At 39.4% G+C, this 16,504-nt stretch overlaps 1 protein-coding gene across 3 annotated transcripts in view; it reads right to left on the reverse strand.

Annotated features, from left to right (window-relative positions):
• Positions 1–16,504, reverse strand: part of LOC139951114 (agrin-like) — a 97,954-nt gene that overhangs the window by 36,040 nt on the left and 45,410 nt on the right. For 2 of the 3 annotated variants that reach the window (XM_071949954.1, XM_071949952.1), the window contains exons 2-3: positions 13,842–13,877; positions 3,615–3,824 (exon numbers count right to left, since the gene is read on the reverse strand). In XM_071949954.1, the coding sequence (XP_071806055.1) occupies positions 3,615–3,824; positions 13,842–13,877 (246 nt within the window). Of the gene's footprint in view, positions 1–3,614; positions 3,825–13,841; positions 13,878–14,858; positions 15,166–16,504 lie in introns of those variants that run through there. The other variant, XM_071949955.1, reaches the window with a different exon arrangement.

A 16,504-nucleotide genomic window follows, 5' to 3' on the forward strand; every position in this document is an offset into this window, starting at 1 on the left:
TAAACATTCTCCAGGTCCCACAGTATGTTAATGCATGGTTGAATATTTTAAGAGAGCAATATGTATTCAAATGGTTTGTATTGTCATGCGAACATGGATAATTAGCTGCTGGATTGAACTGAAAACCCCCACGCAATTTGGCTGCAAAAGTAAAAAAATCAAGCAAAATAATATCGCATGTAAATGCAAACTAGAACTAATAAAGCTCTGGACTCTGAAGTGATTGATGGCTGATATGACCATGCATCATCAAGAAACATTGCCCCAAAGAACAAAAGGAGTTACCCCAAAGAACAATAAGGAGTTACCCGAAAGAACAATAAGGAGTTGCCCCAAAAAACAAAAGGAGTTGCCCCAAAGAACAAAAGGAGTTGCCCCAAAGAACAATAAGGAGTTGCCCCAAAGAGCAAATTGAGTTGCAGAGGTCATCAGCAACTACCCACCCACCCACCCCAGGCCTGACACTTCACAGAGGCAACAAGGGCGATTGCCTCCATGTCCCCTGGTCATTGCCTTTGTGCCCTTGAAATGCTCCAGTAGAAACTTACAATTTCCTCATAGGGTGCCCTTTACCAGTGAGAAAATGCCTTGGTGCCCGTGAATTCCTCCAGTAGTATGGTGCCCTTAACCAAGGAGAAAATGCCCTGGTGCCCCTGCCTTTCAAAAAATAAAGCATACAGGCCAGCCAACCCATGAACGATACATGCTTTCCCCACCCTCACCTAACCTCCCTAAAAACACACCACACTCAGTAACAAGGAGCAACCTCGTAGCATGGACACAGTTGACCATTCCTCTGCACTTTACATTTAGTAGCAAACAAAATGTCAGACGTTCAAACTCGGTTGAACTTTAAGCTTTTGTCATTCAAATCGCTAACTGATAGTGATAGGTGTAAGCCTTTCATCGGTCTGGAGTGTTTTATACCGTTACTGCGCTCAACAAGGCTTAAATTTCACCTTTCAAAATATTTCCATTGTTGGGCTGGATTGTCCAAAAGACAATGGAGTGTTTTTCAAAAGAGAAGGCACAACCGCTTTTGGAAGTCTATTCTTTTCTCTGAATCAAACTATCTGATTACAATAAAATAATTAATTGGGTACATTTTCACTAATCAATCAATCATGATCTCTCTCCTATATAAACTGCATTTTTTTTTCTTCTGTTATTTTATCCGCTTAAACTTGCCTCATGGATAATCCCCCCACTGTAAATGGTGACACTTGTGTCCCTGAGCAAGACACTTAACTATAATTGCTTCTCTCCACCCAGGGGTAAATGGGTACCTGTGAGGGCAGAGATGGTTCTTGTGATTGGTTTAGCTGAGTAGCGCATACATTGCGCACAGGCTGCATACTCCCCAGGGAGCCGAGATGGTTTCCCAGTGACCAGGGGTACTATAGTCGGAAGCGCTTTGAGACACCCCTCGGGCGTGACAAGCACTATATAAAAATGGTCTATTATTATTACTACATGTATTATTATTATTATTTCAATATTCACCGGGTGATTGACAGCTCCCATATTGTTATAGCTACTTCAACTTCAGTGTGCTTTACTACAAACTAGCATGTTCCCCTTCCAATGATTCTGTAACCATACGGAGAGGGCCCCTTCCCCCTCCCGCTCAGAACCATTCCCCCCTCCCCTCTGAACCCTTCCCCCTCCCACTCAGAACCATTCCCCCACCCACTCAAAACCCTTCCCCCTCCCCACCGTGAGATTTCGAAAATTCACAAATTAATGGTTTGACAGATTGAATAGCCCTACCTCAATTATGTCATTGCCCCCATTTGCCTCCCCTCCCCCCCCCCCAAAAAAAAAAATTAATATGTCCAGTTACGCCACTGGTCCTGAACATTCTTAAGACCTTCTCTGTCTGAAAATTGTATAGCTCCATGGTCATATCAACAAAAACCTTTTAAAATCTACCCATTTTCCTCTTGGCATGCATAGCAAATGAAGTACACTATTCCCCCCCCCCCCCCCCCCCCCCCCCCCCGATAGACCACCCATATTTCAGAGTCCGGTTTCACAAAATAATTTGTAGAAACCTTACTTGAAAAAGTTGACACTTTGAAAACCTTGTCCTCCCTCTTGGAAATCCTTTCGACAAAGCTTATTAGGTTCAAGTTTTGACAGGAGCAGAAATGACAGAATGCATGGAACTCTATTCTCCATCTTTGTATAACCTTTAGACAAAGTCCTTAAGCTGTTTTCTTTTTTTTCCCATTACTGTCCAGAAAATAAATCAGACATTTTTTCTTTCCTCAAAAATCACCGTCTCTCAGGGGAAAAGTACTTCTCAAGACCTGTGACCTTGGCCAAATGGTTCTCTAATCTCCCATTTACATTTGCTAAGTTCAATGGACAAGAAATTAAGCGGATTATTTTAACACTATCAAAATACTATTAAGTTGTGTGCCAAGGGCAAAGGTGTGATTGCATTTTGACAGGAGGGGAATTTTTCTGTTTTCGAACAATGTCAATCATGGTGCTAAGGGAAAGGGCACATGTTTACAGCGTTCTGGTAGACTAACAGCCTTCATGGCGAGTATTCATTGTGAAGTTCTTGAATAAATAGACTGGGAAGTGTGAGGTCCTGTAGTATAAAGTGGACTGGGTTCAAAAGTAGAAGCCCCTTTCTAGTGTGCGGTTTTCACTGGGCGTGTGCAATTCTGGAAAAAAATTTGTTTACTCTTACCAATGTTACGCACTTACGCTCTTTATATAACGGCAAATGGCTTTGTGAAATTAGCCACTGCAGACAGACGATTTTACTTTGAATTGTACCCAAAGTTATGATTTACTTACTGTAGATAATTAATAATAATTACAAAAAAAGTCAAAAAGGAACACCCCTCCAAGATTTAATGAACAATTCCGTTAAACTCTGGTGTAAAAAAAAGGAGAACGCTTAAAATGCCAATGGCTTATTTATTAGAACAACGATGTGGCAATGTGCGGGGTCAACCAACCACACAAAGCCGACCTCAGCAATACAAACAGTGTAACAAAAAGGGATAAAAAAGAAACTATTTTCAACACCAAGAGGAACAAAATAATTGCCCAATTATGAAAATCCTGTTCTTAGAGGTTTGTACAATTGCAGGCACTTGAGTAACTATCCATTAAAAAAAAGAGGGGAAAACTGGGCAAGAAAAAAAGAGGAAAAGATAATATTCCTATACTTTTGTACACAGAAAGTGAAGAAAAAAATCAAAACCCCAAAAGAGGAAATCAGCCGAAAAGAGGAAGTCTCACATGCCTGCAAATGACTCCGGCTTGTTAAATCAAAGAAAGATTATGGAAGTTTTGGAGGAATTTAAACTCTGAAGACATGGAGGTTTATTGCTAATGAAGGCCTCAGCACGTGCTGAAATATTTTATTATTTAATCCGAAACAAGCACACTAGTCAGGTCATATGCCAAGATATCCTAAGCTGGACCATACCACACAACCTAGAGGGGTGTCTCAATCAACAGGGTTGGTTAGGAGGGGCAGGACAAACCTCTGCCATCATCCTTTGTTGTGTACAAAATTGGTCAGTCAACTGTCAATGGTAGATGCAACCAAATCAAAGGAATACGCAATCAAAAAATACAAAACTTACCACAAGGCCCCGACGAAGCAACACCTATCTTCTTCCGTAACCTACAGGCCGACGCCCGTAGGTAACAGTTGTTGTTGTACGTGACACTGTCGTCCCCGCATACCGGCGAGAAAATGTCCGGACATTCCTCCGGACAGAAGCATTCCGCTTGGCTATCACTCGTCTCTCTGCAAATGGAGCCGTAGGCACACAGAATTGTGGCGCAAGGACCTAAGTGTAAGGAAGAGAGGAGATTTGATTAACTACGTAAAAAAGCGGTGCTTTGTGATCTTTGATAACAAAAAACAGGACAGTTCTTGGCCGAGTGGTTAAGAGCATCAAATTCAAGTTCTGGTGCTAAGTCACCGGAGTGTGGGTTCAAATCCCGGTCGTGACACTTGTGTCCTTGAGCAAGATACTTTACTATAATTGTTTCTCTTCACCCAGGTATAAATGGGTACCTGCGAGGGTAGAGGTTGATATTGTGAATGAAAAAGCCTTTGGAGCGATATAGACCAGCATGCACCTCATGTGACAGTTAGCACTTGCGCAAAGGGCATTTGTGAAAAGGTCTATTTTGTTCTGCAAAATATTTATAATATTCAAAAGCACTACCTGTATATCACCTTAAAGACAATGGACACCTTTGGTAATTGTCAAAGACCAGTGTTCTCACTTGGTGTATCTCAATATATACATGAAATAACAAACCTGTGAAAATTTGAGCTCAATCGGTCGTCGATTAGATAATAATGAAAGAAAGAAAAACCCATGTCACACGAAGTTGTGTGCTTTTAGATGGTTGATTTCGAGACCTCAAATTCTAAACTTGAGGTCTCGAAATCAAATTCGTGGAAAATTACTTCTTTCTCAAAAACAATGGCGCTTCTCACAATGTTTTTTACCATCGACCTCTTCACATTACTCGTCACCAAGAAAGGTTTTATGCTAATAATTATTTTGAGTAATTACCAATAGTGTCCACTGCCTTTAAGGGTTTTTTATTTGTTGAAAGGGTCATATGAAGTACATTCTTCTCGTTCACTCTTTGAATGCACTGCAAACTGGGTTTTGAATAGAATCACCAAGAAAAAAAAACCTGGATAATGAATTTCTCCTACTTTCTGTCAACTGTGAAATCGAGAAGGCATTCAGGGTAGAAATGTTGTTTGGTATAATAAAAATTTAAAAAAATAGAGAAAAAAAGAACCGTTTCCACAAAAGTTTAATTGTAAGTCCAGCCGGGAACCCGTTTCATAGTTGAACTTTATAGGTTCAGATTGATGTCAGTGATCTGTAGGTGGAGTATTTCTTTGATGATGCTATGAGTTGCCCGGGCTAGCTGTTGTGCTGATGTCGATACAACAAAAAACGTTTATAGGGTTTACCGAGAGGTCTGCAGTGTTCCCGAGGCCCTTTATAATCCAATGCGTGTCAAGCGAATAAAAGATATATTTCCCCATTAAAATCGGTGTAAATATGAGCTAAATATGGTTATGTTGACAAGTAAAGCGACTATACTTGTGACGCACTGATAACTGTTTTGTTTACACAGTGTGTCGCCTTGACAACATTACTTTAAAGTGAAATGATTCTCAAATTGTTTTTTACTTTTGAAAGCTGTTGAACAACCCAAAGGCCTGAAACCACAATAGCAACGGAGGTGATTGCCTCCATGCCCCTTGTCGCTTGTCATTGCCTTGTTGCCCTTTAAAGGAACGTTACAAAATTGGTAAGAAACAAAAATCGTGAAGATCACAGATTTACATAAAACTTACACAATCTAATGATGATGATAGTAGAAAACATCCCTTGAAATAGTTCTGTCTGAAATGTCATATTTGTTGAGAAATAAATAATATAACTTTACGTTTGGAGTTTATTGCTCAGTGAGCTTTTTATTCATTTTTATTTTGGCATCGATGCAATGCAAAATTTGTAATCGGTTTTTACTATTCTCTCGTGACCCAGATGGCCGATCGATCTCAAACTGCTACAGGTTTGTCAGTTTATGTATATGGTGGTTTACATAAAGTGTTTACACTGCCAGCAACTGTTTTGTTAGCAAAAACCAATTCTGTAACGTTCCTTGAAATGACAGTAGAAGTTTACAATTTTTGTAATAGGGTATTCCTTTACCAAGTTGAAAATATACTTGGTTCCTTTGTCCTTTAAAAAGCGAAGCACACAGGCCTGCGTAGTTTTTCATAACCACCTTACTCCAAAGTGAAACGATTATCAAACTGCTTTATACTACCTAAAGCTGCTGAGGTACCTAAGTAACTTTTTATTGCCACAAATTTTACGAGTGATTCCCAAAGGTATACTTTCCCTTTAAAAAGACGAAAAGAGAAAGTTGTTCCATAACAAAAGACAAATTTAGGGTCAGAATCGGCGGAATAAAATCCAACCATACAATTTTATATTCTTCTGTAAATCCGAACACCCGGTTGCCTTTGACTTTGTAGGGAAGCAAAGACCCTACATGACCACTACTGCCCAAGTCAAACCACAAAACTGATCGCTTCAGCTAGACGACCCTCTCAAAACACCACCCTTTTCAAATGAAATCATGTGTGTAAAACAGCCTCCGATTTGAAAGGGGCCGCGAAACCTTGCCTAAAACCTTTTCAAAACAGAGCTCTTAAGTGGCACACTGGTATCCCCCCCCCCCCCCCTAAAAAAAGAAGAAAAAAAATGGGGGAAAAGAGAAAACAAAAAGTAGGGGTCATGAAAGGAACTCTGGGGGTAGCAACGGGGGCCGAGGCTTAAATCCTTCTTGCATCAGAGGTCAATTTGTCAATAGCACTCGCTTGACTTGTGCATTGTGCTAAGCATATTGACTTAACTGATTTTCCAGGATTTTTCAGCGCCTCGGCACGGTGCCCCATCGCTGTGCAAACTGAACCGTGAAAGTCGGCTTTCTGATTCGAAAGAACGCAAGAATTATTTTTACTTTTTTTTTTTTAAAGAATGACACATCGGGAAAATTCTCCCTGACACTTCCCTGACAGTTTCCCAATATGAAACTGATACTTTTCGCACTTAGGAGTGTTTAGTTTAGCCAGGGAAGTTACACCTATAATGATTAAAAAACATCCATCCGGATATAAATGTGTGGGAGCTGAAAATAAATACTGGCTCGATATCCCTTCCCAGCAGGATAACTTGACCCAGTTTTTATTGAGTTGTTCGGAAGAATAAAAAATATGTCTGAAAAGTATGATACCTTTTTTCGGAAGAGTACAATTCATTCCAGTTCTCTAGTTCTCAATAAATATATCGTTGCCACCCAACATGTGGTATCCACATGGGATGAAGTCACAATTCGTGGATAAAACATAAAGTAGCTATTAATTTTTTATGGTTTGTCAATGGTTTTGGTTTTGGGCAAGTCCATACATGTTACAGGCCTGGAAGAACATCTTTGAGAGGGCAACGCCATTTTCATTTTTGAGTCCCAGTCGGGACACCTGTGTCCTTATGATGCTTTGACCGTAAAGGGTCTATGTAACTTTTGTAGGACAAAAAAACACAATGTCCACAGATTTACACTAAACTTACACAGTTTGAAGATAATGCTAGTAGAAAGCTTCCATGAAAATATTACATGCTGAGGTGCTGTAGTTTTTTGGGGAAATTATTTTTGTCTCATGAGACGAAAATTATTTTAATCATTTACAAACGTATTTTCATGACATTGTTTTACTCATTCCTCAAAAACTACAGCACCTCAGTAAATAATATTTGAAGGGAAGCTTTCCACTATCATTATCTTCAAACCCTGTAAGTTTAATGTAAATCTATGAACATTTTGAAAAGGTACCCAAATCCTTTAAGACCCTTAATGATGATTTGTCATTCAGGTGGGACGTAAAGCTGTTGGTCCTGTATGTTGTGTAACACACAGAAAAGAAAACCAGTGCAGTTATCTAAAAGAAAAGGGGTCGGCTCCGGTGTTCCTGGTTTGATTGGCAGCATTCTGCGACACAGCACCTTGTAAACCATTACGTGGTGCTATGTATAAAAGGTTAGGACTAGTCCCAACTTAGGACTAGTCCCACCTTAGGACTAGTCCTAGGAGATAACTTAAAGCCATTGGACCCTTTCGGTAAACAGTATTGCCCAAGGCCCACACTTCCTGTATCACAACTTCTATATCAAATAACAAACCTGTGAAAATTTGGGCTTCATCGGTCATCGGAGTCGGGAGAAAATAACGGGAAAACCCACCCTTGTATCCGTGCGTTTCGCCGTGTCATATGTGTTTAAAATAAATCCGTAATTCTCGTTAATGAGAATTGATATTGTTTTACTGTTTTCTCAAAAAGTAAAGCATTTCATGGAATAATATTTCAAGAGAAGTATTTCACCACTACCTTCTGTAAACCCTGTAAGTTATTTGTAAACCTGTGAACTTTTCTTTTTTTTCTGTACCGAAAGAGTCCAATGGCTTTAAGGCTCATCCTACATGTCAGTTACTTGCCTTACTCGAGATAAGACTCGTCTTAACTCTTTGTGAAATCCACCCCTGGTCTCATAACTCAAACGTAGTCCCACATACCTTGCAGGAAAATACTGAATGTTTTAAAGCCTTGAGCGTCAATGAGTGACGGATATAAGTAAGCGCTATATCAGAAGCCACTATAAATACCCTATTCCCCTTTAGTTTTACGAAACATTGTACCACGTCTGAAAACGTAAAAATATCTGGCATGCCGACATACATGAACCATCTGTCATGTACTCAGCAACATCGTACTTTGAACCCACTCGGGGAGAATTATTCTCCAACATGTCCTGAATTGTCGTGGGCATAAACATGTCGAGTTTGCCGAGCACCGTTGGCATGTAGGAGCCATCCTGATTCAGGTTGATTCACTTGAATTCTGTTTATTTTGGGGCATGCAACGGACCCGTGCCGATGGTCCGATGGCGTAACAAACTTTTCGGGGTTTTTGGGAGGCACAGCTGTGACACTTTACAGGAAATCAGTGCTAGTTCAAATGTGGTTAAAAATTCCCAAAATGTTGACGACGGCCTGTACAGTTTTGTACAGACAATTTTCAGCTCATTCTTAAACATTGACCTTTTGCAGATGTTGGTATTAAACAAGCGTGTCCAAATGCGCAGAAAGTAAGACCCGTTTGAAGCAGCTGTAGTTTAAGGTCATCTTTACACAAAGCACCTACACCTCCATAGTAAAAAAAAATCTTTGGAATGTACGGACTTAATTTATTTAAATGTCTGATGACATCATGTTTCAAATTTCGCTCTGAAAAAAATATCAAAATAAAATGACCATTTTAATGAAGAGAAAGTCACACATAACGCTTAAGATTGCACAGTAGTGATTTTAAAACCAAAGATAAGCAAGTAGAAACACTTCCAAAGTCCTTGGTTTCAATGTTGAACCCCCGGTTTTGAAAAAAACCTCAGGCGAACCCTGGTAAAATATTTTATTATAAATTAGACAGTGTTTCTGAAAAGAATCATTTCTTTACCTTTACCAAACCCCAGACCTGATAATTCACAGAGGCAGACTGCCTACAGAGGCAGACTGCCTCCGTGCCCCCTGGTCATTGCCTTGGTGCCCTTGAAATGCTCCAGTAGAAATTTAAATTTCTACTGGAAATTTCCTCAAAGGGTGCCCTTTACCAAGGAGAAACTGCTCTAGTGTCCTTGCCTTTTCAAAAACGAAGCATACAGGCCTGAAACCCACAGTCTCCTTTGGTTATGAACTTATGTTAACAGAAATGACCCTGATACGGAAGGCTTTTCCCATCGTCTGATGAAGACATTAAAGTGCCTGAAATTCTTGATTAGTAACTAAGAATGATGACATTCTCTGGGCTCATTACATGGTTGGGATATTTAAAGGTGCTACAACATACAAAAGCCAGAAGAGTACATTCCACCAATAAGCTGTTTGCGAGTTTGATTAAAATAATGTCTGGTAAAACATTGACTTCCTTATTCTTAAATTACTGCTTCAATTCCTCAGACTATAGAGACATGGCTGGCATATTTTAAGGTGTTACAACAAATACTGCCAGAAGAGTACATTCCTTCCATTTGCGAGTTTGATTTGAATAATGTCTGGTACATTGACTTCCTAAGTCAGAAGTTACTGCTTACATTTGAATTCCTCAGACTACATGTATAATGGCATGACTGGCTGATTAAAAGGGTCACAAGGTGCTACACCATATTTTGCTAAAAGACAAACAAAATTCATGAATGCTCAATACTAGATTACCACGGTTCGCTTATCTGGAGGTTGCTATACAACAGCTTACACAAACTATTTGCAAAGCAACTGTCTCTACAGTCTGTGAATTTCAAATTTAGGTGGTATTTTGTATCCTGACAATAAGCGTGTGAATCAGCCACAATTCGCACGTACTGGCTGATCGCCTAGCTCTAATAGCTTTTGCATGTGGACAACCTTGCCCTTTAAAACTTTTGCCATCTGTAGGTGTTACATTATTCTAGATTATGTCAGCAGAGTCACCGCCCACTAACCTTTCCCCCTCACTCTATCCATCCCTCATCATTTCTACATATGACATTCCCCTAAATGTCTAAAACCCGAGTAAATCAAGTTACGTTCATAGACTTTATCGAAGTCTCAAATGGAGTATGTCAGGGACCTGAGGGCAAGTAGGATCAGAGGGAGTGGACCCTCTGTATGTACCTCAACTTGTCAGGCAATTTATTTTGTTTCACAATGTCTCTCGGATAAGTTCTGGTGTCGACAAGTTCGCAGTCCAACCCCTGGACCTTAAGTTGTCACAGAATACTGGATTTCCCGCAGGTATACATTCACTGATTAGGCCAACTACCGAAAAAAGTATTGCAGTTTTTGAGAAAGAGGTAATTTCTCACTCAAATAATAAAATACTTCAGGCCTGAAGCCTTTTATAGCACACACATTTGTGCGACAAGGGTGTTTTTAAGTAGGATTTGAAACTTTGCATGGTGGAAATACGATATGGAAAGGTTTGCGGTAACACCATGTAATGACCATCTCTCATGAGTTGGGGTGGTTCTGAAAAGAACCGTTGGTTTCGACTCGACGTTTCGATCAGTATGCTCTGATCGTCTTCTGGAGAAGGGTGTTTTTCCTTTCATATTCTCTTGCAACTTCGATGACCAATTGACTCCAAGTTTTCACAGATTTGTCATTCTATGCATTGTATGTTTGGATACACCAGGTGCGAGTAGTGGTCTTTGACAATTACCGAAGGTGTCCAGGGGTGGATTTCACAAAGGTAGTCCTAACTTAGGCCTAGTCCTAGGCAATGCTAAGAGATAGGACCAGTCCTAAGTTAGGATGAGTTACTGGTCCTAACTTAGGACCAGTCCTATCTCTTAGCATTGCTTAGGACTAGTCCTAAGTTAGGACTACCTTTGTGAAATCCACCCCTGTGCCTTAAAATTTACTCCTCAAGTTTTAGAGTTAAATACACCCGGGGTTCGGCACTGACTACTGCAGTGACAAAACACAAACCATTGATTAGTTTTGCTGTGGCCCCCACTAGACTTCGTTGCATGTGGAAGCGGGAACAGCAAAAGACAAATTGATCACATCGGGTGAAGTCCAGGTCACAGAGAGTCAATCCTCTCATTCCAAAGTTTAAATGCCTTAAAACTAAAAAAAGATTAATGTGGCAAGGAGAGGGTTGGGATATTACAAAGTACGGCTCAACCTTTGACAGCATGCTGTCAGAAAGAATCTCCCAGGTGTCTGTGGAACAGACGAACATTTTCATGATGAAAAGTTTCGGCGATTGAAGTAGTGTTATTTTTTAAGTGTAAAATATTTCAGCTAGTAATTCAAAGACACTGCCGGCCACATTTAGTTATTTATTTTAAAAGACCAGTATTCTCACTTGGTGTGTCCCAACATACGCATAAAATAACAAATCTGTGAAAACTTGGACTCAGTTGATCATCGAAGTTGCAGGAGAACAATAAAAGAAAAAAACCACCCATGTTGCAAAAAAGTGTGTGCTTTCAGATGAATAATAAAAGACTTTAGGCCTGAGAAGTCTTTTGATATTTGAGTGAGGAAAACTATGTTACTCCGTAGGGAGCCGTTTCTCACAATGTTATCAACAGCTCTCCATTGCTCATTACCAATTAAGTCTTTATACCAATGGTGTCCAGGGCCTTTAAAGTGGGTGTTCAGCATGAAGTAGTTTTATTTTGGTGATGTGAATTGTAGAACTTTTAAAATTAGGTGTCTGAATTTGCCATAATTCAAACAAGCAGGGAGTCCTAATTCCTCCTGAAACGCCCCTGTTTAAAAACTAACAACATTCACCACTAGGAACACCAGGCCATCTATTAGATAAACTCATACTCTATTTACAGGCACATGTAAATATGCGTGACACTGCTTGCCGACCAGCATGACCAGGCACTTCGAAAGCACATTGTTTAAGTCACATTTTTTATTTTTTATTAGAGTGTTTCAGACAAAGTGGTTTAAAGAGCGCCAAACTCAAGCTCAAATGTTTCTGATCGGCAGAGTGAGGGTTCACATCCCGGTCATGACACTTGTGTCATTGAGTAAGATACTTTACCATAATTGCTTTATCCTTTGATTGGAATATTAATTAAAGGGAAGGTACACGTTTGGTAATTACTAAAAACAAATATTAACTTAAAAACTGACTTGATAACGAGCATTGGAGAGCTGTTGATAATATAAAACATTGCGGGAAACAACTCACTCTGAAGTAGTTTCTCACCAAAATAATAAAAGATTTCTAGCTAGAAGTCTTTTATTCCTAACTGAAAGCACACAAATTCGCCCAACAAGGGTGTTCTTATTCTTTCATACATGTAATTTTCTTGCAACTTCGATGACTGATTGCACCCAAATTTTCACAGGCTTGTTATTTTATGCATATGATGAGATACACCAAGTGAGAAGACTGGTCCTTGACAATTACCAATAGTGTCTACTGTCTTTAACCCAGGTGTTTCTGGTTCACATAAACCAGCACCCTTGTTTACAGGTTTCCTCAGGCTTTGCGAGCTACAGTGATCAAGTTCACTTAGGAGGCATCCATGGTTTCATTATCAGAAATATCAAGTAATAACAACAGAACTGTATACTGTTCCTTATTTTCTTTGAACAAGTTGACATTTGCCGATTTTAAAGAGTTTAAGGTGATTGAACATGGACAGAATGCATTCTGTCAAGCTTCTTTCTATAAAAAGAAAATCAAGGACACAAATTTTGGCCATAAAAATGTTGAATAGAAACTTTATGCCGAGCATTTTAAAGTTTGGTATTCGCTTCAGTCGCAATAAAAACTGTATATTTTCTTTCATAAAGGGACAGACTTTATCACACAGACGCAGTGAGGACAATTTCATGTTTCACCGCAAATAAGGAGCTGCATTGTTCCTTTAAGGTAGAGAGTGTTTATTACCACTAAAAAAAAACATTGAAATTTTATTAAGGTGTTTTTCATAAAACACTGGGGTAGTTAAACAATGGCACGTAAAACATCAAAGCCAATTCCGTCAACTATAAGGTTGTACATGCATGTCCATTCTGCTAAAAGACCATTGTGTTGAGGGTTCTTTGTCCGAACCAATTTTGACAGACGCCGATGTTCAAAAATGAAAAAGGAAACAAATACTTTGGCATATCCCACACGTAATGGTATTTGAGGCATTACATGGTGAGGTGTCAGATACTTGGTTTGCGATAACACCATGTGTGTATCTAAATTGCCATATCCCACACTGGTTCACAAAAGCGTGCAGTTTTTTTTTTTGCGTTTAGAATTCTGTTTTAGGCATTTGGAAAACAAGATTTATGTTTAGAATTGACATGTAAACACATGTTTGCTCCAATGCAAACATTTTACTTGCAACAATTGTTTTACTACAGCCATGATTATTATCATCGTGGGAAATATCATCTGTGAGGGAGCAGAAGACAACAAAAGCAGTCGATGTTTGTTACGATACAACCTGGCACCCCGAACAAAGATATTGACAAAATAGGGACACCGCCAATATAGGGCTAGATAGCTCAGTTGGTAGAGCGCCAGCACATTAATCCGGAGGTCGTTGGTTCGAATCTAGTCAATTCTTTGTTCATCCCCAAAAATAATTTGTAAATCTGCAAACTTTGAAAAAAACCAATCTGTACCGAAAGTGTCCAGCGCTATAAGCAAGAAGTCCAAAAGAAAATAATCTTGAAATTAATTGAAGTCTTACCTTCCGTTATAGGTTCTCTCGTCACATATGGAACATCTGAAAGAAGCAAAAATAAAAACCAACCAAATAAATTAACAAATTGTTTACCAACACTTTTGGTTTACAGTATACAGTATACGTTCACCTGAACTTTAAAGTACTGCAAACAAATCTGACACACTTCCCTAACAGAGGTCTCCATCATAAATTGAACAGTTTTTTTTTTCTCTGTACAGAAATAAAACATAATTGGTTATTGAGATTTTTTTTTACCACTATGCAGTAATAAACAATTAGGGTTTGTTTCGTTTACGAGGGTCAAATTCAAATCTGCAAGACAGGCACAGACCTGTGTGCTTCTTTTTTGGAAGGGCAAGGGCACCAAGGCATTTTCTCCTTGGTTAAAGGGCACCCTATGAGGAAATTGAAATTGTCAACAACCATTTATACAATGTAATGGCATGAAACTGCTCCACACTCTGCCCAATGTACAAATTGAAAAACGTAAACTTCCAAATCTTAAGTTACAACTTGTTCGGCCATTTATCTCAGCTAAGCTCTGTAAATGTCACAGCCTAAAAATAAAAAAAAAATAAAATCAAAGTTGGGGTGAAGAACAGATCAAAGATACATAGGGTAAAATGCTAGCAATGTTTACAAAAAAAACACTACTCTATTCCTCTATATGAAAACATACCGACCGAAAAGAACATCACTGCAAACTAAAAAAGAAGAGGTTGTTTAACTCCGCGGCAATTTGCATTTATTTGGCAGGGAAGTTCCCAATCCAAAATTTTAATTTAGCTTTTGTAAAAAATAATGTTTTTTTTTCAAAACAAGCAAATCTGACATTTTTTCTCTCTTTTTAGGACCCTGTCTGACTGACATCTCCATCAGAACAGAAGGGTGTTTGATTTTGAAATTTGACCCTAAAGAAAAATTATCATAATGATTTTTTTATTTTTATCGTATCTTTAAAGTAAATTTGCAGAGTGGGGCAAAGAAATAAAAGAGAAGAACCAAAGTACACAAACATACATCTGATAAGTGCAACAAGAGAGAATATGACACAAATGAAGGCCACAGCCAACACCAGAATATGAATCCGTTTTGGTCCTCGTCGGCGTTGAAAAATAGCTACAGTTTCACATTTTATCTTCTCCATTGTTGGGACTCGGCCTGCTGGAATATGCTGAACCGGTGAGGCGCTGGGTTTTGATCGAGTTCCATCCAGAGACATTTTAAACGTGCCGGGTTTTCCATGGTAGAGCGTGTATAAATCCTGGCTGTACTGAGTTACCCTGGAACAACACTGGGTGGGTTTCCATTGCAAGTTCACCTACAACTATTGACTCAATGGAGAGGGGAAAAAAAGAGTTGGCTTTCGAGAGCTCTCTGGATATCAAGGCAAGGACTGTACCATTCCACTCAACGGGGGTGACCCAAAAGTCAATGACACCCTTGGAATTGGGTGATGCTTCATAACCGCTTGCCTCGCTCTGCTCAGTACAAAAGAAGAATGTCTAATGACCGAAATTAAATTACCTAATCACCTCTCACACCACCAGACGCTATTCTCTCTCCGCAGATTCAAGTATTTTAAATTCCCCAGGTACAATTGAACTCATATTGACGGAGGGGACGTCTAGTATTACAGTTCAAATAAAATGGGACTGGCAATTCCACTTTTCAATACAGTGTACATGGTAGGACTGAGGACTACGGTGGATTTAAACGCAGGGACAATGACAAGTTCATACAGAGGGCCTCAGAACCTATTGACAATGATCAGGAGCTAAATCTGATAAAGCAGTTAGGTTACTAAGGGGTTTGATAATACACAGCGAACGAGCACCAATCAGTATACCATGAACAGGTTTATATTATTAATATAAAGCCATCATGACCACCATGGCGTAAGGTCTATTTTGCCTTTTCATTTTTGATTCTATTATTCCGAATCGAACTTGATCTAGGCTCCAGGCACCCGCGATGAAGTGTGGGAACCCACTGGGTATTTGACAAAGTCATTGTTAACTCACACCCAGGCTCAGCCTCTACTTTGAATCTTAAGCCGTGAAAAAAAAAACCGGAGGGATACTCGGCTGGCGAAGGGGGGAAAGTTAAGGGATTTTGGTGGAGCTCAGGCGCGGTACGTGTCAACTCCGGTTCGTCAGCGTTGCCTTTTCTTTTGTGGGTGTGACGGCGCTGACAAGGTTTCGTGAGAAACTTTCCGAGTTGGGGTTAGACGCTGGGATTCTTCTGTGTGAAGGAAGTCAGGGATAGTGTGATTTTTGTTGAAATGGAGAAAAGCATTTTTTTTTTCCCAATTTTTTTTTCTCACTTAAATGGAAAGTAAGTTGCTATCGGATGTGAATATAAGGCTGTTAACAATTCCGCACTTCGGTTTTGACGAATAAAACCCTGAAACGATTCTTCTTGCCTCTACACGCATAAAACCCAAATGAACAATCTTAGTACTCAAGGCCGAATTTCATAGAGCTGATTAAGCAGAAAACAATGCTTCTGCTAAGCAAAAAATAAGTATTTTACCAGTCACAGGTACTGGTATATTGGCTAAAAAATTTCCCAGGTTAGCTAAAGGGTTTGGGTACTTTTGTAACACACAACACAATTAAAATATTACTAACTGAAGGGCTGTAGTTTTTGAGAAATGAGTAAAA

The sequence above is a fragment of the Asterias amurensis genome, chromosome 18 (assembly GCF_032118995.1).
Source record: "Asterias amurensis chromosome 18, ASM3211899v1".
In the NCBI taxonomy this organism is placed as follows: domain Eukaryota; kingdom Metazoa; phylum Echinodermata; class Asteroidea; order Forcipulatida; family Asteriidae; genus Asterias; species Asterias amurensis.